Here is a 22,495-nt window from a genome sequence, read left to right as displayed (position 1 = left end):
CAAAATGAGATACCAGGGCCATTCTGTGACCCAAAATGACCATCACTCAGCAAGTCAGAATGAATGGAGGATAGACTTAATCATTCAGATTTACCCAAATGTGTTGGAAGGCATCTCCTAAGTCTTCCCTGGGGTCTGGAACAGGAAAGCACACTGGGAGCTTCCTGTTCAACCCAAGGTAAGCAGGTTGATCAGCAGTGTTCCCCAAAGCTCAAAAAGCCATTTTGACACGAGGATATAGGGACCACTCTATACCTATCAGGTGATGGTCTGCCTAAATCCTCCTGCCCCAGAATATACTTGACTGACAGCTCAATGGCACTGCAAAGTGCTCAATCATGCATGTGCATTACTGCATTACTGACTGACAGAGGTGAAGGGAGACCTTCTCTCCCCTCATCTGTTGATGTATGTATGACACTATGGTTAAGTTGCAGCTCACTACACTACAGAGTGACCATCACACAATCTTGGAACGATTGCAGTACTAAATTAGCAGTGCTTCTTGCATTTCCAAGACTGATATGTAGTTGAAGGTCATTCTTTGTCCACACACTCGAAGAGGAGAGATCCCCCATGTGCACCCAACTCCTTTGATGTGTCCTAGAATAGAAGCATCTCTAGAGTTGAAGAGTTCATACGAACTCCCATCTCTGAGAGATCTTAGACTTCTTCTCAAGGAGGAAGGTGAAGGAAAAGATGAGTAGGACAAGGAAGCATTCAACAAAAATGAAGAGGCGTAAGGAAAACGCTGGAGCTTTCCTCCCTACCCTGGCTTGAGTCTCCCTTCCCATGTAGCAATAGAACTTGTCTATGCTGGGTTTGTCATCACTATCATTGAAGGAGAAGTGGTTGATGCTCCTAGGGCACTTCCCATAGTACTGTAATGGGGAAATGGCTTACTTGATTGCTGAGTAGCAGGGAAATCTCTGAACAACTGCCTTGTCTCCTGAGTAAATCTGAAGAAAGCTCCATCTACAACAGGGTTCAACACAGGGGCAATGGTTATTTTCCCAAGATCAAGCTCATAAAAAGCCAAACAATCTCTGTTCCAACTCAGCTTAAGGGATCCTATGGATATGAACATAAGTAAAAAATGTGGTCCACCAACCTGTAGACTTCTGCACAAAAATAATTTTAGTTTAATTTGTGACCTCTTGAAATCATGGCTAATATTCTGTAGACTTCTGTACGATTGGTCAAAACTGAGCTCAGTGCTGTAAACATGATCAAATATCCTAGCATGCAATCACATAGGCTTGAATGAACAGAACATCTCTCAAGGTTGCCATACAACAGAGAACTGTAGCACAAACTTCCTGTTTGTACACAAACAGCTCAGTCCTGCACACAAAAACAAATGGGTAGTGGTAACTCAGCCTCATGAGCTTCCAGAGAAATGTAGGCTAAGCATGCCTGCTCTTGTGACTGTGGCAAAGGATCAGTGTGACTGGCACTTGTCAAATAGGCCAAGCAACAGATAATTCATTGATGGAACAGTTGCGACCCAGTCATTTGTCCCACGGAGCTCCCAATGATCAATGAAAACCAAACTAGTAGAGGCCAAGGGAGAGCAGGTATATAGCAGTACTGTATAAAACTGAACCCCCTGTAAGCATGCAGAAGTCTGAGAACACTATAAACAACAAACAAGAGGGTACTGCTGACTCAACTAAATACGCTTCCTGAGAGGTATGGGTCAAGAACCATTGCATTTAACATACACGGGGTGAGTGGCTTGAACATTTTTCCTGTTGCTGCTAACCCACTGCCTGTACACTCACATATTTAAGGACCATGCACACACTGCATTGGATGAGCCAGGTGTGTTTCTGGCAAAACAAGGTTGGAAGAACTTGAGCTCTCCTAACCTGTATCTTACTCTTCTCTGAGGGTTTTAGCCATAGTTGATACGGCTGGGTATCTTCCACAGGAAGGATGACCGCTACTGGAATCTCAATGGCATCGAGTTCCTAGCTGTTGCAGCAACAGCAGGACACCAATAGTCGATGCAATAAACGTAAGCATATTGATCTCCCACCCCTTGTTATCAAGAATCAACGATCGATTCCAGCTTACACAAAGGTCCTAGATAAAAGGTGATGGTTTGTATACCTGTGGGAACAAACCTAGAATACTGATGCTTCAAAGGCATTTCATTCTATAGCATTTCTGGAAGTCAACAAAACATGATAGCTCAGAATACATCAGATATAACCACAACAATGTGTAATCTACATCAGTTGTTAGAAGGTGTCTAGTCAGCAGAGTGGAGTACAGAATAGTCAGCTTGTATGATAGCTGTGCCCACATAAAATTATCCAAGAAATGTAAGCTTAAGGTAGCATATTAATTAGAATTTAAACCTTATGGTACATGCTATATAAAATTAATTAAAAAGTTAAGTATATTTCCTAATGCATTAGATTAGAGTCACATAATCTGACACGATCCATTCTACCTGTGGGAGCCAGTGAAAAGTATCTAAAAGAAACCCTGGACTCCACATACAGAGTAATGACATTTTATTTCACATGACTGCTACAATGTCACTCTTCCAACCTACCACTGTCTTCAGTTTACTAGCTAACTAAACTGGCCTAGAGTAAGAAGCAGCAACTGAGGCATGGTAAGTTAAAGAAGTAAAAAAAACTTGGAGCAAAAAGACCAAAGGAAATGGATAAGAATTTCAAGGCAATGCAGCCAATGCCCAGTGCCAAAGGGACACAGGAAAGGGCCTCTAGTATCATTTAATATACTATATAGCTAGAATACATAGAAAAGACCACTGATGAGGGTCTGAAGGGCTCATATCCTTAGTAGGTACTCTGCACTGAGTCAGTGGGTGTTCTCTGCTGAGGCAAAAGATACTTATTTAGGGAAATATACCAAAATCTTATTCTGGGTTGTTATATGTTGTTACAATTGTTAGTGTCAGATTAATGAATTTACATTTTATCAATAGCTAATGTCCTCAGCAAGCAAATGTCTTCTGTAAGTACTAAGAGCGTATTAATTTACAAATAATTTATAGTATTTCTGTAAAGTTATTTCTCTCTCTCTCATCAGTATAAAAAAAAATGTTCTTCTCTACAATTTCAGTCAGTACTAAAGTTGCCAACATAATGATATCATGCAGAAATTATAACTTCTGCTTGTTGATGTATATCAGGTCAGGTTAGGCACAGGGGCCAGGTCAAGTAGGATACAGCACTCTACTTTAGCTTTGTTAAGGAGGGGTAAGTAAGTATGTAACCCTGTATGCATGCCAATCTCAGCAATAGCCTAGATGCAATTATCACAATCAGAGTAAGTCAAATACTCATCACTTCAAAAAAAGATAAGCATGGCAGCATTTACAAAACCTTTTGGGCCAGCCCCATTTGAAATAAGAGTTAACTTGGTTGTCTGGTTAAACTATTCATTGTCAATAATAATAATAATAATAATAATAATAATAAACTACTTTAGCCAACAAACTCCAATTAATAATAAACTACTTTAGCCAACAAACTCCAATTATTGCAAGTGCATCACTAGCTACTTTGTCTCTGAAACTATTCATTAATGACTGAAGTGAAGCATAGGAAAAGTTGGTTCATAGTGATGTGATAACAAAAATCTGAAAAGAAAAATGGCATTATTAGTTATGACCGCTCTCTATAAAAACAATGAAAGTGAATTTTCTTCTTTGGGACTTAAATTTTTGTGGCTGATTAAAAAGGCTTTTTAAAATTTTAGTTGAATGGATAAGGAATTTTTTTATTACATGAATTAAAACCGACACAGCAAATTCTTAGTAGTTAGGCTCTACTCTAAGGCTTCAATCAGATCCATGAATAACTCCAAGCTAAACAAGACAGGGCAACCAAGTGGGGTATTTCCCTGTGGGTTAAATCTTAGTTGGTATTACTAAACGGAGATATAATTAGGCCTAGTACTTCAAACTCCACTCTTCTAGCCTAGCCTGGCCACTTAACAATTAGTCAATGGCAACCGTTGACTTGAAAGGCTAGGTATACTACCAAACAATTTCTCCAGTCGTCAACCATTCAACATACACGGTTGATCTAGGATTCGTAGATTAGGAAAAGAATCGAATGTATAAAATCTTTGTTGGGTTATGAAAAATCTAGTCCCATTGTTTCCAGAAGACATTGTGGGATACCCTGAAAACAACCTTAACTGATTACCTTACTATTTGGAAGTACCTTTTTATCATATCCGAGTCTTACGATGAACAATAAGAAAACTTTAGCTATGCTTACTTGAAGATAAATCAATCAACCTTCGCAACATTTGGTCAGGCAGTAGCTTAGAAGGAACCAGTCATAAATCTGTTACTGTATCACTGGCAAAATAACCCGATAAGCGTGATCACCTTCTACAGGAAAACACGTATAACTTAACAAAAGTCGTTGACAGTGTGCAATTTTGAGAGAAAATACAAAATTCTCGACAGATACCACAGACACGGTATTGGGATGCGTTCTTTTTAGGTGTTGTGAGGTTGCGTTTCCTGGGATAAGTCAATTATTACTAATATACATTTATTTCGTATTTTGGCAACTGTCACAGCCTGGAGCAGCTTAAGAAATTTACATCTAACACTAAGCCAAGTAAGTCAGCAGTGCTTGTAAAGATAAAAGAGCAAGGAAAATAGTTGTCCGCATAAGAACAGAGGTTAAAGATGCCCACTTGGTTGTGTAAAAGAATACAAATATTTAGGAGAATGGTGCACACTATATGGCTAAAAGGAAGCAAGTAACGACAACGAGAAATCAAAAGGTAGAATAACTTCTCAGAGAAATTAGAAAATATATGGGGACGTTCAGAAGATAGGTAATATGGCAATATGGCACTAGAAGTGAGGAAAAATATCTGTGAAACAGTACCGGTAAGAAAATATATGCCAACATAGAAGGATGGAGTAACACCACGGGAAACGAACTGAATGCACTAGAGAAAATACAATAATGGATCCTCCGGCTTCGAGGAATGTGCGAACAACCAAAGGACACCGTATTGGGGAATTATAGAGGAATCCGGCATCTGGTCAGTAGCCTCCAGAATTGAGTATAAAAAATTATGCTTTTCCACAACATAATAAACTCGGAGGAGAAAAGATTAATTAAAAAGATAATAGAAAATCAACTAAGAGCCCAAATGGACAGTGTTGGACAAAAAGCTTGACAACCATATGAGAGAATATGACCAAAAAAGCAGTGAAAAAGGAAATAAAAAAATCAAACAAGATATCGAAGAGACCCTGGAAGAGAAGAAGAAAGAAATGGAGAATCTGAGATTCATGGAAAACTTCGGGGAAAATGATTACATAAGGGAACTGGAAACAAAGGATACATGTATGATAATGAAAGCCAGGCTGAATATGCTGGACTTGAAGGCTAACTTCCGAGGTAAATATAAGAACGAGGTCTGTTATATCTGCAGTGTGGAGGAGGACAGCACCAAACATTTATTCAGGTGTAAAACCCTACAAAAACAAAAGATCATGACTTTAGAGACCCTGAAATCCCTAACAGAAAGCTTGGGGAATATATAGGACTAGTGCTAAAAATTAAGAATGTTGGTAACCTTGAAAGCGCTGGATGTCAAAGCTAATAGCATGGCACTGCCTCAGTTAAAAAGAAAAATAAATGAAAAGGGGAGGGTTAAAAGTCAAGTAGTAATCCATGAACAATATCTTGTAATATCTAATTTAGAAACACCTCTAACTTTTCAGGGTTCTTGTTACAGAAAAGGGTGATGGTCAAGAATTAAAATAAACAGTTTGAAGTACAATAAAATAAAAGTAAAGCTAAAAATATTTAAAATTGTAAAACAAAAGAAAAAAAGGAATAAAGCTCTGCACCTCACGCGAAGAGTGTAGTGTGCCCGCAACTGTGTTTGTGGAGCGAGCGCTTAGGATACAGGAACCTTTGTGTTATCTGCTTTATCTAGATTTTCAAATAAAATTCTGGTACAGTCATTCTTTTCATTCCAAATCTGTTCATGAAATCATTTGTTAAGGAAAAAACGTTTGATATAGTTAAATGAACTACTTCTAATTAACTGCGTATACAAATACAATATCTTCAGACGTCACATTGTGTATTTTTCTATTTATTTTCTAAAAGAACTTGTTTAGAGCCAAATACAGCTAAGTTTTAATATTCAAGTATAGTCGGTTCCATTTTCAAAGTAAATGATTAAATAAAGCAAAGCGTCGACGATACAATAAACGGTTGGATTAAATACTAGAGGACATCTTCGAAGTTTTACAGTAAATCCTGTTGTGCGAAAGCATAGCCTATTTACACGAAAAAATGTACCAATGATAGACGAGATTCACAATTCTTCTTTTTTATTTACTTTTACTATAGCAGGTTGATTATCAGCAAAGATTCCTTCCTAAAGTTTGGCATCTTTCTTAAGTCATTTTACAGCTTCACACCACAGTGCAATGAATGCTTGGCAATAGTACTCAAACATTTTGTATGCGTTTGCATGAAGTTCTGGGCAAATTCCACGTGGGTTTCTCATTAGACTTAATACAAAAACATTAATTTTGCATACTTTATTAACTCATTTCGTGATTGTCACGTCGTCGCTCTCTCCAACAGGTTGGGAGATGGAGTATGGTAAAATACTGTTTTCCATTTTCATATATAAAATTGGTCTATGCAGCTGAAATGTAGGCTTAATTATCAACTGGTATAGAGAAATGATAAACTGAGCTTATCAAGTTTTAGGGCCCTTTCACACTATGCAATTCTTGTCGCACCTAGATGCGATTGCAGTGCCGCATCTAAATCCGACACAAAATTGCGCAAATCGTACTTTTATTTGTCCGACTGCTGCACAAAAGTGACTCAGTTTTTTGACAAAAAACAGTGAAAATCTGCAATCAGCCTGTAGTGATGACAAGATGTAGACAGGAAGAGAAAAATTATTGTGTCTTTATTTATTACATTTGGAAAAAGAAGAGAAAATCTAGAATTCACTGGGTATATACACCTTTGAATAAACAAAGGCACTAATATTATAAAATTGCCACTCTTTTCGAGGAGCTGAAAGATGATGATAAATTCACCAATTACTCCAGAATGTCTAAAACAGGACCTTTGAGGAACCCTTGTCACGTCTACTCTTTCCAGTTCCTTCCCGTCAAGAAATGTTACATTCAGATATGCTATTTCATAGCACATTAACTGGCAATTACCATCCCATCAGGTAAGAGGCTATTTTTTTCACCTTTCCTGGTAAATTTTCTGTTCCATCTTTTTGGAAATTAAGGTTAAATGAAAACAACCCTTGTTAGCTTAAGCATCTCTTTTATCAAAAGTGTAAACTGTATATACCTTAGATCAAAAACAAAAATCTTTTACTTTGATATAAAAAAATTCTTTAATTAATTAACGTAAATAAACGTGAGTGTTAACTATAAAAACTTTAAAAATCATATTTATCGAAATCAAAAGCTTTTAGCCCTCTTCTATATAAATAATTTGCCTAGTAACATTTGTAATAATTTCAGTATCAAAAAATGTATATGTAACCTAAATAAAAAAAAAAACAACAAAATCATTTATATAAATCATTTTCAGTAGTTTATGCTTAAGCTATCCATACCTCCCCTAGTTCTTTCTCTATTTACCAATAACACTATTTGTATATTATTATATTATTGTATGGTGTTTTTTCGTTGCATGGAACCAGTGGTTGTTCAAAACGTGAATAACACTATTTATACTACAAGCAGGAATCTAAGTTTCACTTTTTATTTCCCAATCCATCACTCTGGTTGAAGACTTTTATTTATCCTTATGGCCAACTGTTCGCGATGTAACAAAATGCGATACCGGGCAAAAATGCGGCCGGACCGACAAATTTCAGACTGACATTAGTGTGAAAAGTGTACATTAGAGATAATTTTCGACTGTAAGCCGTCCCATGTAGGTGCGACATCGCGCGCCGCATTTACGTGCGACATAACTGTTTAAGGGCCCTTAGCCTGCACTGGCCTAGTGCCAGCTCTGGGGCGTCATCTAAGGGGCTGGGCATGATTTTCTGCCCCTCTCAAGACTTAACATGCCCTCCCCAAAAAAACCCAAGATTTGGCACCCAAATTTCTTCAACATGGCCCTATAAGCCCCTATAAAGCGCAGTGCTTGTTCTTTTAAATGTACAATCATAAATACATAAAATTTCTCAGAAATTTTATATTTCTTGATCTTTGTTCTGTCTACTAGTTATTGCAGCTAAGCCCAAGATCTCTGCACGCCAGTGATTGAAGCTAGCTCTCAAGGGGTGAATGACGTCACACTAGTTAACAGTCCAAATGATTACAATACAGATTTGTCATGAATGATGATGATCACAGATTTGAGTTTCGGAGTTTTGAAATGATAGCCATTAATACCTCCGATAAAAAGAAATATTAAGTTGTATATCATTAGGAAGATTTGGATCTGCGCATCTTTTTATCATGATAGCCCCAATACACAATCTTGTTTTTTTAGCAATTTTAAATTGGTGTTGGCCTTTATAAAGCGATCCCGATAGGCACTGAAATCAAGCATAGAACTATGCATGCCATGTCAAATGTTAACTCATTGAGAGATTAGGCCTACACGTCAATTTCTTATATTTTGAGGCAATGACCGGTCATAGGACTACACATAAAATTTTTTACATTTTGATGCAATGACAATCAATAACCTTATACAGTCAATTTCTTTGTTATGTTGAAAAGAGGCAATGACAGGTCATCACTAAATTAAATTCTTATATTTTGTGTCATGACAGGGCATTGGGTTCATTTCTTATCTCAACCAGTCATTCCCGTATCTGCTGGAAATAGATTTTGGCTTAATATAGCTTCAGTTTCCAACTTCTCCACGATGATATCTTAATATAAAAGTGGAATGTAACCTTAAGCAGTCACATGCAGCCATATGATGGCCATCGTTGCCTTTGTTTATACCACTGACTCTAAAATGCATCTCACTGACCTTATATGCTAAACCAGATCAATCTGAAGTACTGGCACTTTGAGCATCACGGATGCTCTCAATGAAACATAGTCTCCATTCTTTAGAAAAACCTAACAAATTAGATTATTCCTTATAAGTTTTATAAGGTGAGGAACGTTTAAAGACAATATCTGCTATCAGCAGCTGGACCTTGAAGATATTTTATCTTGAAGAGGATCAATCCCAAGATCCTTCCACATTACGAGGTTATTTGATCCATATCGTGCTGCAATGGCAACAACTGTAATCCTATTGCCAACTTTCTTTATCACAGATAGACAAAGGATTTTTACATCAGACTGATCAAATCATAATAAACTGGCTGCCTCAACGCTCTAATGCCACTTAACATAACTCTCTCTGTAACTTTGTCATCTCTCTCGGTTTGTAAAGTATTCTCCTTTCCTTTTCAAAAGATCTCGATTCCTTAAGTAAAACACATGACTACTCATCTCGTCTATACTTAGACAGCAAGTCTTTTTCAAGAGTATGAAATGTGTAGCCTTTGCACTTTATTCTGAAGTTAAATCCCAGGCTCACAGTCAAAAAGTTTCGTGCACTCTTTTTCAGTGTGCCTAAAAAATAAGAAATCCTTTTACTCAAGTACTTGTATAACTTTGGACTTAAACTTACGTAACTGTTAAACCAACAAAATGTCCTCACTACTCCATTCACTGACTCTTTTCTGAGTTATAATGATCTTTGATTGAGTTCTGCTAAAGTAAGATAACGTTTTTTTCAGTTCTGTCAGACTTATTTCCTAATAATTTGCACAACATTTCCCACTGTAAATCTTAAGTTTCAGTTCTCAATGATTCATTTTTTACTTGGATTGTTTTACTTCATTTTTCAGAGTGCGCAATTCATTTTATTTACTGTTAAGTGGAATGACTGTTATAACAACAGGAGAAGATGACTCACCGACATCATTTCTGAACACAGTCTTTGAGTTGTCTTTGCATTATCAAACACAATTTCACCAATACCTATCCTTACAGTGATTCAAAGAGCTCTTTCAAGCTTTTCTTGATCACTCCGTTTATGGGCCCGTCCGTCTCTTGCAACTGATGATTTTGCTGAGCCACCTGTGATGATAATTTTCATTAAAAACAATTTTTCAAGCTTCATTACCATCATTAAATATATATATATATATATATATATATATATATATATATATATATATATATATATATATATTATAATATATATATATATATATTTATATATATATATATATATATATATATATATATATATATATCGTTTATATATTTATATATTATGTTATGTTGTTACTCAACACATGCTTTCAATAATAAACCCATGCATATTACAAATATGTTATTGATAACGAAGTAGTGAGCGCTACTTAAACAATACATACCATTTGGAAGATTTAGAGATGGAATGCAATTTCTTTTTAATGCCCTCTTATTCTTTGGCGATTCAGTATCAAAAAGTAATGACTTCAAATCCTTGTTTAGCCTTGTAGAGAAAAGTGCACTGGGAGAATAGACTGCATTTTTAGGGTTCACTGGATCTGCACGACGAATGCATGTAGCCACTTGTCTCTGAACACTTCATCCTTCGGAAATCGAAAATAATACACCAGTCTCTGGTTTTTGCTTTTGCACTGAAACACCCTAATATAGGACAGTTAACTCGGCATTTTCTGTGTCACCTCCGTATAGTAAACACCAACAACTGCAAGTTCACTCTGTATGCAGAAGTGAATCACTGATTTGCGGTCTGGAGCATGTAATCCACATTAACCACCTTTACCTCAGCAGACGGATATTCATCGATAATCCTGGTGGCTGATGCTCTAAGTGGGTCCTGGGCATATGGTAGATGAGAACAGGGGCTTAGTGTCGGCACAGCTGCAGGTGCTTGGGAGTCTGCAATGAAAAGATAGAAATGATACTGTTTCACAGCAGTACTGGCCAGCCTGTACTGTATAAGATAATAACACAATTTAAAACAATGTAGGCTAAGAAAGCTGGACTTAAAAGTGAAGAATGTTAACTGGTGGACATGAAATGTTTGTGACTATCTGCAAAGTGAATTTGGAGTTGAGCAGGGGACACCAACAATTCTGTGGAATGATAAAGATACTATTACCACACTTTATTAACAATAGCTATTGTACTTGTATACAGTTTTATAAAAGTGATTTCTGAAAGAAAAACCACTCATGAAATCCTTACCTGATGGGGCTGAGAGGGGATAAAAATGGTTTAGCTGATTTTAGCCAGGAAGGAGAACTGTAACATGGATCTGGAATGATAATGATTATGTAAAGTTTTGAAAATACTAAAAAATAGTTAATGTTATAGGTGAAGTTTTTACTTTTTTATAACATTTATAAAAATTTATAAAACATTAAAAACATTAAGAATCACTAATTTTGGAGAGGAGACAGGAGGTCCGTAACTTCAAAACCCTGGAATTCTTCAGGAGTCAGGACTTTCATCACTACCAAACAGATCTGGAATGGTAATAATGAAATAAATTAGGTTATGCGATAGTAAATATAAATTTGTACCATATGTACAGTACTGTATATACAAATGATTTCATGTAATGAAACTATAAAATTAAACACTTAGGACATTTTTTTACCTGATAGAGCTGGAGAAGCTGCTGGGGGAGGTTAAAGGTACAGGTTCAGGCTCCAGAATGATTCAGCCAGAGGGACGGGAATCTGGATTAGGAGTCACTTCTGAATTGATCACAAATGATAAAATTTATTGGGTTATGACAAATCTACAGTATGTAAATATAAATTGCGAGTAACATTTTATAAATATTATTATAAGTTATAACAATTTATATTATGCTTAATAAAATAAAGTTGAAATCCTTTTCCTAGACAGGTTGGCAGGTGGTGCTGAAGACTTCTTCACGAAAGAAAGAGTCTCAGCCTAGACTGCACTTTCTTCTTCTTCAGCTATGCTATTTTAAGTGCATCCTGAATTACGTGACAGATCCAGCATTCCTCTGCGAAAGACTCTCAAAACTGGCAGATGTTAGGGAGCTCACCCTCAAATGCTGCCAAACATTTCTCCAGGTGAGCAAACCCTCTGTCAAGCCCATGATTGTTAATTCCTTGACCTTGGAACTTTGGTGCCTCTTCCTCCTCCTCATCATCTGCTTCTCCAGCTCAATGAGGTCCTCGATATTTATAAAAACCGTGGGATGCCAACTGAAGACATCTCAGCTTCAAGCCAGTTTCAGCCTCTTGTAGCCCATGAGCAATTTTCCTTGTCTACAACCTCAACATCTTTTATTCAAACCCTTAAAACTATTCACAAATGAAGACACATGTTTCTTCACGCATCTTCAAAAAGTCGACACCTTTACTTCATCCCCAACAATTTGCATGTTCGTCACAGTTTCTGAATGAGTAGCCCTTCCAAAAATCTTTTCAGAGTCAACTTTTTTGTTACCTTCAGTACAGTTTGTAAAGCAGCACGTATTGTCCTCTTCCAGGTATATGCCTTGAAGTTAACAATGACTCCCTGGTCCATCGCCTTGAAATGTAGTCTTGTTGGTAGATTACACCATCCCATTAGTGTTCATACACTAAGATTGCTACAGACCACCAAGGGCATTTCTGTGGCAGGACCTTAAAATGCAGACCCTTGTTGCCCAACTTTTTAATGCCTTTCCTGTGGGCACAAAGTGGTCTTTGTAGTCTTTTTTCCTCACACCATCAAGGTAACTTGGCTTTCTTGTTGGACTTCAGAAAGTGGGTTGACTCTTGAAAATGCCCTTAAAGCTGGGATTTTCTGCCAAGTACACTATGGCAGTTAAGTTTCAAATCTATTTTACTAGCATTTGCCCCAAAGAGTAAAGTCAGCCTCTCCTCACTGTCCTTTGTGGCTGGCTGCTGACCTCCTCCTGGAAATGTATGCTGACAGAACTTGGCATTCTTTTCCAAAATAACCCTGTCTCATCTACATGTAAATATCTGGAACAGCAGTGCAACCTTCCTAATTATCTCAGCCAAACCACTAGGAAACTTTCTGCTGGGTAAATCACTAGGCTAGCAACTTTGGTAACTTCACATTGTGCAAATTTGTCATTTGGGTATGAAAAACAGTTAAACCAACCCCTACTGGATAGTGGAAAAAATGTTCACTAGCACTTTTCATTCCCATTTTTAGTCACCACTGCCTCTAAGCTCCTAGCCTTCTTTTGAATCACACTCAGGCTCACAGGAACACGCCGTTGGTTCTGGTCTTCCAGCCAGATCAACAATAGCTACTCCATCTCCACGTTCGTTCTTATTTTACGTTGCTGACGTTAATCACCGTTGCCTTCATTGGTGCAGTAATCTTTAAAATGCCAATAAGAATACGCTGCTTGTTCTTCACCTATAAAACAACCGTCGTTAGCTAAGGCCTGGAAAGGTAATGTTTTGTTTCCCGTTTCACCTTCTCCGAACAGTGTGAGTGGAGCTGGACTATGGCAATTGACTTTTTCTATGTTATTCTTGGATGCACCACAAGAGTTTAACTCTGCTGTATTTGCTGGTCATTGAAGGGGCAACTACGAAACCTTGAGCTAAAGAAAAGTGCAACCAGTGAGTACAGACGTACCTTTCAACTTGTTTTGGTCAAACACGTGGTGAGGAAATATTTGTTTAAATCTTGTTCAGCAGCGCCCTGCAGTGAAACGAATTGCCATAGGTCGTTGTCCGGACAACTTAGAATTACCAAATTAAAGTAATATTTTGTCAGCTGGCGCTAACTAAACTGTAATTGACCTTTCAAGGCCCATGATGGTAAAAACGGGTCCCTGCAAAAACGTCACAGTTCAAGGTATTTTACAGATTAGCTGCAGCCGGATTTTGAAAATATTACCCAAACCAGAAAACGGATTTAAACAACACTTGAAAAGCATCAACTGCCATAGTCTGCTCGACTTCACTACCGGGCTGCGTCGATAAAAACGAAACAAGGTGGTGGAATGGCGCTGGCCTTATAATAAATATTCTTGGCAACCGCTCGTATGTTCTGGCAGGTGGTAATGTTCTTGCCCGGAACCGTCGTAAGCCGGGGTTACAGAAAATATCCCAGTGGAGAAATCTTAACTTAAATTCTTGTTAAGTTTGTGATTAACATAAATAACAGGCGTCACTTCTTTTTGCATTAACTGGTTTGTGGATTACTGGCTGATGTTAAATACTATTCTCTCAGTTGGAGTGCATCAGGTGATTACTCTTGCTGTAAAATAGTAATGCAGAATGAAGTGCATTTGATGTTGCTTCCTGACCATTTATTGAATCTTTTATTTTTGAATTTTTAATTGTTCCTGGATCTATTCTTGGAAATACAACAGTCATTTGCAAACCTTTCCCATTTATATTGCACCCAAAACCCGAATTTCTACTGGTCCCCCTTACCGTTTTACCTAATTTAAAGTGTTTTGCTGATTTTCAACCCCAAATTATTGTTTCTTTAATGTGAGATCTTCTAAGACTGCTTTACAGTTTGTTCATGAAACTTACCTGTCAGATATATATATAGCTGTATTCTCCGAAGGTCCGACAGAATTTCAAATTCGCTGGCACACGCAGTGGCTGGTCAGGTGGTTAGTACCCATTCCCCGCGCTGGGAGGCAGGTATCAGGAACCATTCCCATTTTCCATTCAGATTTTCTCTGTCGCGTGTTGTCAACAACTGTTGTCTGCACCTCCGTCATAGGATTTGCTTTTTTCTTGAGTATCTCATTGTCTTTTGGTATTTTGACTTTGGATCGGTAGATCGGCATACGCTTTTTTTGACTTTTTTCTTTGGTTTTGAATTAGATTATCATTATGTCTGGGTCTAGCTCTGCGCTGATTACCGTGCATGTGTGATGTCTGAATGTAAGGTGAGGTTGCCGAAAGCTGCGGTTGACCCTCACACTGTATGTTCTAACTGTAGGAAGCATATATGCATGTTGAATGATAGGTGTGATGAATGTGCTTCTTTGTCTGAAAATGAATGGAGAGCGTTATGATAAATATGTGAGAGAAGTTGGAGCGTGATCGACTGAGGAGGTCTTCTCAGGAGTGCTTCTCTTTTGCGGAAGTGTTGATGTCACCCTAACTCCCTGTACCTTTAGATCCTAACCTGTGGTTTTGTCTCAGCCCCTGAGATCGTGCCAGTGGAGACTAATATGCTTTCACTATGATGGAATCGATTCGTGCATTAGAATCTAAGGTGTCAGCTCTCCAAGAAAAGTGTTGTGAAGTGACTAGTGCCCCCGAGTGCAGTGGAAGGGCGTCAGACCGGCCCCATCATGCCTCTGGCCTGGACCTCTGCTGGACTCCCAGGACTCAGGGAGAGCATGTCGAAAGCCGAAGGAGGGTGACGGGGAACCCCACCAGTCCTGGCGTCCCTTCCTGCAGGTCCTGAAGACGTTCCCAGGCTGCCCAGGCGCCGAACTCGTGTTGGGTCCTGAAGGACTGCTTCTAGCTCGTCTTCTGACACGTCCTCCCCATGCAGGGGTTGGAACCGTCAGATGACTCTCGCCCTCTTAAGAGAAGCTTTTAGGAGGAGGGCGCTTCACTTCCCTCTCTCCTACTCTGTGCTCCTGGGAGTTTGTGGGATGCGTTCCCCCGCAAAGAAGTACCGGACGTCATCCGAAGAAGGCGTTTTTGGCGCCAAGAGCTCTCCCTCCTCAAGAGAAGAGTTAGGACGCCCCTCGTCCTTCTGCCTCCAGGTTCCGTAATTCTCCAGAGAGAGGCGTCACCAACGAGGACCCATATTGCCTCCATGCAGCAGCAACTCTCCTCTTTCATTGCAGAGAAGTCCAGGTCGTCCTCGTCGGAAGGATGTTAGACTTCCAGTGAAGATCTAGGCGTTCTCCTTCTCCTGCTCCTCGTTCGTCACCTTCGTCGTTCGCCTGCTCGTCGTGGAAGGAACCCTAGACTCGTCCCCCGGAGGGTGTTGAGGAGGATCGTCTTGGCGTCACCCCAGGACGTCCTCCCCTCCCTTCCCGTTCTGGGCGTCACGTTCACCCATTTTGTTGATGGCCTTTCGTCAGGCTCCTGGCGTTCGTCATGCTGACGTGGCGGCTCTAAGGGCGATCAGGCGTTAATCATGCTGCCAGACGTGGCGCCGGTTGGACGCTCAAGAAGCTCGTCATGCTGCCAGACGTGGCGCCCGATGGACGTTTTGACTCCCTTCAAGACGCTCCACCTGCCGTTGCTGTCGGCTCTCGTGGTTCCTGGTTTCTCCAGCTGCTTTGCACGCCAGTTCCTCTTCAAAGCAGAGGTCCCTGCGGCGTGTTTCCTCTCAACTTCTCTCTGCTCTTCCCGCCCGATGTTGGAGATAGACTCAGGTCTCGGAGTCTGAAGATGATTATTGAAGGATCAGTCCTCGTCGTCCGACTACCAGATTCTCGTCAAGCTGTTGAAGGAATTGTTTCCTGACAAGTTTCTGCCGCAGTACCTCTCTCCTCCTTCTCAACTGACTTCGACTAAGTCTAGGAAAGCCCCAGGATTTCTGAAGATGACTAAATCGCTTTCCACTAGCGGGCCTTCAAGAAAGTCCATTTGTGGATGGACTCCCATAAGCTCAAGGAAAGTCTTCTTTCGCCTTCCCCCTTCAAGACTCTCGGTAAGCGGCGTGTGGTATGAGACCGGAGAAGACTTGGGCTTACGTCTTCCTTCCTCATCTAAGGAGACTTCGCCTCTCTCGTTGATTCAGTAGGGGTCTCATCTGTCGACGGCCAAGATTCCCTGGACTCTTACGGAGATGGACCATCTTTTGAAGGGCCTTTTCAAGACGATTAGAAGTTTTCAACTTCCTTGACTGGTGCCTTGGAGCTTTGGACCTTAAGTCTCAGAGTCAGGACTCGATCTCCTGTCGGACCTTTTGAGCATCTTGTCTTGCATGGACAAGCGGTCCGAGATGGTTCTGACAATTGGCCTCGCGCTTTGCGACTGGAGTGCTCAAGAAGAGTCTCTCTTCTGCGGTTTCCGCTCAAGTCCGTCTCCTTGGCACAGAAAGGAGAAACTGTTGTTTGCTCCTTTCAGTCATCTTTTCCGGCCGATGGTAAAGGACATCGCTGCAAGCTTACAAGAGAAGACCACACAGGACCTGTTGGCTCAGTCATCGAGCGCCCTGCGGTTTCCTGTGACCTCGGCGGCGTCAAACCCGTCAACATTCACCCAAGATGAAGAAGCCCTTCGTGCGGATCATCCTCAAAGCCTTCTTCTCGAGGAAAGAACCTCTCGAGAAAAGCCCTTGCTAGAGGTAGGGCAAGAAGTGATGTGATTCTCCTCCAGATACCGGTGGGTGCCAGGCTTTTGCGTTTTCCGAAGCCTGGAAAGTGAGAGGGCAGACAGTTGGTCCCTTCCGGTTTTAGAGAAAGGATACAAGATCCCTTTCCTTTCTCCCCCTCCCTAAGCCTTTAAACCCTTGGACCTCTCCGTCGTACGGTCCAGAAAAACAAGAGATCCTGTACGACCTGCTGCGACAAATGCTCAAGTCAAGAGAGCAGTAGAACAGGTCTTAGACCTGGAATTCCCGGGCTTCTACAACAGGCTGTTCCTGGTCCCGAAACAGTCGGGAAGTTGGAGACCTGTGCTGGATGTCAGCAGCCTGAACAACTTCGTCGTGAAAGAAACTTTCAAGATGGAGACAGCGCAGTCTGTTCTAGGAGCCTTAAGACCAGGGGGATTGGATGGTATCCCTCGACCTTCAGGACGAGTACTTCCACGTACCGATACATCCTCAGTCAAGGAAGTTCCTGAGGTTCGTCTTGAGGGAAAGGTGTATCAATTCAGAGCTCTTTGCTTTGGCCTGTCCACAGCTCCCATGATTTTCACCGTCATCATGAGGAATGTAGCAAGGTGGCTGCATCTGGCAGGCGTGTGTGTCTCTTGGGCGACTGGCTGATTCGGCGCCATCGAGGGGGAGGTGTCTGGAGGATCTTCAACAACTTTGAACCTGACAAAAGAACTCGGCCTGCTGGTCAACCGAAAAGTCACACCTGACCCCAACACAGTCCATCGTGTATCTGGGGATTCAGATGGACTCAGTGGCTTTCGGGCTTTTCCGTCCCGAACGTCAACAGCTGTGCTACGGAAAAGTCCTGGCCTTCCTAGGGAAAGAAACATGTTCGGTGAGGGAGTGGATGAGTCTGCTGGGACCATTTCCTCACTGGAAAAGTTTGTTTCCCTAGGAGACTACATCTCAGAGCCTCTTCAGTTCTTCCTGCAAGACAACTGGAAGACAAGGAAAATCTCAGTTGTCTCTCAAACTTTCCTCGAAGTGAAGGGAGCATCTCAGGTGGTGGTTGGATCCTCGAAGCTTTCAGAAGCGTGTCTCTCAGCCTTCGAACCCCGACCTAGTGTTGTTCTCCGACGCGTCAATGTCGGGGTGGGGAGCAACACTGAGGCAAGAGAGAAGTGTCAGGCATCTGGAGAGGGGAACAGGTGACCTGGCATATCAATATGAAAGAATTAGGGGCGATTTTTCTAGCCCTTCGATTCTTAAGATCAAGTGTCGGTCGCGCACAGTCCAGGTAAACGCGGACAATACCACTGCTCTAGCTTACCTGAAAAAGCAGGGAGGCACTCATTCTCGTTCCTGTTGTACTTGCGAAAGAGATCCTGTTGTGGGCGAGTTCCAGGAACGTTACGATCCTGACGAGGTTTGTAGCAGGCGTTCAGAACGTGAGAGCGGACCTGCTAAGTCGTCGTCATCAACTGCTCCCGACAGAGTGGACTCTGAACCAGGAGGTGTGCAAAAACTGTGGGGTTTATGGGGTCGACCCCAGTAGACCTGTTTGCAACATCAAAGAACAACAGGCTTCGCTCTACTGCTCTCCTGTCCTGGATCCAGGAGCAGTATCAATAGACGCCCTTCTTTGGGACTGGTCTCGTCTGGACCTTTACGCTTTCCCTCCCTTCAAGATCCTGGGAGAAGTGGTCAGGAAGTTAGCGTCGTCGCAAGATACAAGGATGACTCTGATCGCTCCGTATTGGCCTTACAAGGAATGGTTCCCGGAGGTAATGTCGCTTCTGGTAGACTTTCCGGGAGGGTGTTGCCTTCGTCCAGATCTACTCAGACAGCCCCACTTGAACGATACCATCAAAACCTCTCTGCTCTCGGTCTGACTGCGTTCAGACTATCGAAATGCTGGCGAGGCGAGGTTTTTCGAAAGAGGTGGCAAGAGCGATCGCGAGCCAGGAGAACATCTTCGATCGCGGTTTACCAGTCGAAGTGGGCGTTATTTAGGCAGTGGTGTAAGCGCAGGGATTTCCTCTTCCTCGACCACTGTGAGCCAGATTGCAGACTTCCTTCTTTTCTTAGGGAGGAGTTCCGAAGCTGGCAGTCTCTGTATTAAGGGATATAAGAGTATGTTGTCGGCGGTCTTTGGCACAGAGGAATAGATATAAGCCAACAATGGGACCTGCATGACCTCATTAGGTCGTTAAGGCGACTAAGGTGCCTCAGTTTTGGTTCCATCTTGGAATTTGGACGTAGTTCTTAAGTTCCTGATGCAAAGCCCTTTGAACCCCTTCATGCTGCTTCTTTGAGGACTTAACAAAGAAGACTTTATTTTTAGTTGCTCTCGCTACTGCAAAGAGAAATCAGTGAGATTCATGCAATATCTAAGTCAATTGGTTTTAAAGGAGGACGATGCGGTGTGTTCTCTCCAACCGTCGTTTCTTGCCAGAATGAGAACCCCGTCTCACCCTGGCCCAAGTCCTTTGAATTGAAAGGTTTGGTGGGTATTCTGGGTCAGGAACCAGAAAGACTGCTATGCCCTGTTCGGGCTCTAAAGTTCTACTTGGACAAGACAAAAGAGTCAAGAGGTCTTGCGGATAGGTTATGGTGCTTTCAGTGAGAAGACCTGACGTCCCCATGTCAAAGAATGCGCTGGCTTTCTTCTTGAGTCCACCATTCAAGAAGCGCATAAGTTGTCAGGAGTGACTTGAACTTTTGAAAGTTAAAGCGCATGAGGTTCAGGCTGTTGCAACGTCAGTAGCCTTTCAAAAGAACATGGCTCTGAACGATATTATGAATGCCACCTATTGGAGAAGTCATTCTGTGTTCGCCTCTCATTACCTAAGGGACGTAAGAACAGTGTATGAGTCTTGCTGTTCATTGGGACCCATACGTTTCGCTGGTACGATCTTAGGGAGAAGGAGGCAGTACCCATCCTATCCTTTAAATGTATGGTTAGGAATAGTTTTAAAATTTTTTGGTTGTGTTTTTATGGTTGTGGGTAGACTGTGAGGCAGTCTTCCCTTTTCCTTAGTTTTTAACTAGTCACGATGTTTGGTAGGCCAGGTGGTTATTTTTGTCTCTTTGCTTCCTTCTTGAGGGCTGGGTGATCTGGGCACATAGTGGTCCGTCCCGTTGACAGATCGTCTGGAACTCTCCAACCATATAGGTCTCTACCTGGTTGGAAACTCCAGTAAAGCAGACGCAGACTTGGGTGACAGTAATCACGAAGTCAGCTATGCTAAAAGGTAAGAACCAAGATGTAATCATCTACATTGTTTTGTTTCTCAATCCTATGCTGTCTCTGCCCACCTCAATGAGTGCGATTCAGCTATATATATATCTGACAGGTAAGTTTCATGAACAAAATGATATTTAATGATAAAATAAGGTTTGTTCATACTTACCTGGCAGATATATATTAAATGATGCCCACCCTCCTCCCTCAGGAGACAACAGCACTATGAAAATCTGAATGGAAAATGGGAATGGTTCTGATACCGCCTCCCAGCGTGGGAATGGGTACTAACCACCTGACGGCCACTCGCGTGTGCGCGAAATTTGAAATTCTGTCGGACCTTGGAGAATACAGCTATATATATCTGCCAGGTAAGTATGAACAAACCTTATTTTATCATTAAATATCATCTTCATTTTTGTCGTTTTAAAATGTTACTTTAAATTCTTGTTCAGTTTTTAGCTCTTCGTTTTTGTAGTCGGTTGAGCTGGCCTATTTTTGTAGTTTCAGGTCTCCATAGTTTGATGTAGTTTAGAGAGTTTTATTTTTGGTGATAGAAATTCATTTTTCTAGGTTCAGGTTTTTGTAGTTCAGGGTTTAAGTTTCAGTCCGTTGCTAAGTACCAGTTGGTTCTCAGTTTTGTTGTTTAAAATAGGTCTAATCCTTTGGGCCAGCCCTGGGAGGCTTTTAATCAGCTCAGTGGTTTTGTAAAACTAAGATTTTTATTATTTCAGCAGGTAAAGTTCTTAGTTTCAACTGCCATAGTCTAGCTCACTATTCCATTGTCTCTGATATTTCAGGTTTCTTTTGAGTTTCAGGCTTTGAGAGCTCAAACCCACTCCATCCTGGATTTTGTTGGATATGAAGGTTTTTGTCATATCTGGGTCCCTTTGAATTGCAGGCCTTGGAGTTTCAGGCGACACATGAATTGTCCAGAGTTTAATGGATTACATAGTTGTTGGTTTTTTTTTTTTGTGCTTCACCCATTTTTGGTAGGTGTTTTTTAGTTTATACAGTTTTTCAGTCAGCCAGTACTTTTGAAATTTTTTATTATTAGGAGTTGGGGAGTTTTTTTTGATGTTAACTTGTGTTTTTGTACTGCCATGATTTTGGACAATTTGAGGTTTTTGTATGGCACAGATTTTTGACCATTCCAGGTTCATAACTGCATTGTTTTATTCATTCCATCAGACGGCCAAAAGTAAAATTGTAGGTCCCAATAAAAAATTTGTTTTTTTGCAACTCAGCAATATTTTAAACTAAGTAAATCACTGTTACTGGAAGCAAGGTTTTTGCAGCTTCAATTTTGAAGTTCAGATGTTTTGTAAAGAAATTTGAACAAAACCCATGAGCTTGCAGTTTTTCCCCCAATTGAAGTTAGTTGGTGAAATCAATACTAGAATCTTCCAGACATTTGATTTGTTGGACCTATTCAGTGTACTAGGTGTAGCCTTCCCGTGGAGACCTGTTAGAAATATTCAGTATCATATAGTTAGGAATGCAGTATCATACTTTTTTAATTTCTCCAAGAGGTTTGGTAAAAGACCTTTTCCAAAACCTTTTGCAGATCTTATCAGGTTAATGAATGTGTTATTTCAAGAATTACACCTGCAATCCAGAAAAATCTTGTCCATGTTTTTCCCTAGATCAAGTGTGTATGATGTAATCCTTGTTTTCCTCGACCAGTGTGAAAAATAGTACAGTCTTCAGAGACCTAGTTGAATCTTAATTTTTTTTTACCTGTAACAGGTCATTATAATTTCATTGCTGTAAAAAAAAAAGTTGAGATATGATTGGAAATAATTTGAGAAGTTGACTTGAAATGCATATAAAAACACTGATTGAAGGTCAGTTTTAAACAAAATACAGGAGTTTGCTATAAAATTGCAATTATTGATTTTGAAAGGATAATCATCATGAGAAAAAAAACAATGTCACAACAAAATGATTTTCATAGAATGGAAAATATAATAAAGCAGGTTCTT

General features: G+C 40.6%; 2 protein-coding genes across 3 annotated transcripts in view; one reads left to right on the top strand and one right to left on the bottom strand.

Annotated features, from left to right (window-relative positions):
- The window catches only part of LOC136836750 (zinc finger protein 658B-like), a 33,549-nt gene extending 28,986 nt beyond the window's left edge, over nt 1–4,563 (bottom strand). The window contains exon 1 of one of the 2 annotated variants that reach the window (XM_067101299.1): nt 4,194–4,563. The gene's annotated coding sequence lies outside the window, so the exon portion shown is untranslated. The remainder of the gene's footprint in view (nt 1–4,193) is intronic. The other variant, XM_067101298.1, reaches the window with a different exon arrangement.
- A 292-nt stretch (nt 4,564–4,855) lies between these two features.
- RpS24 (ribosomal protein S24) overlaps nt 4,856–22,495 on the top strand; it is a 31,437-nt gene continuing 13,797 nt past the window's right edge. The window contains 1 exon segment of the mRNA XM_067100114.1: nt 4,856–4,897. Within this exon segment, the coding sequence (XP_066956215.1) occupies nt 4,856–4,897 (42 nt within the window).

Source organism: Macrobrachium rosenbergii, chromosome 56, assembly GCF_040412425.1.
Source record: "Macrobrachium rosenbergii isolate ZJJX-2024 chromosome 56, ASM4041242v1, whole genome shotgun sequence".
In the NCBI taxonomy this organism is placed as follows: Eukaryota; Metazoa; Arthropoda; class Malacostraca; order Decapoda; family Palaemonidae; genus Macrobrachium; species Macrobrachium rosenbergii.
This window is presented reverse-complemented; position numbering and strand designations above follow the sequence as displayed.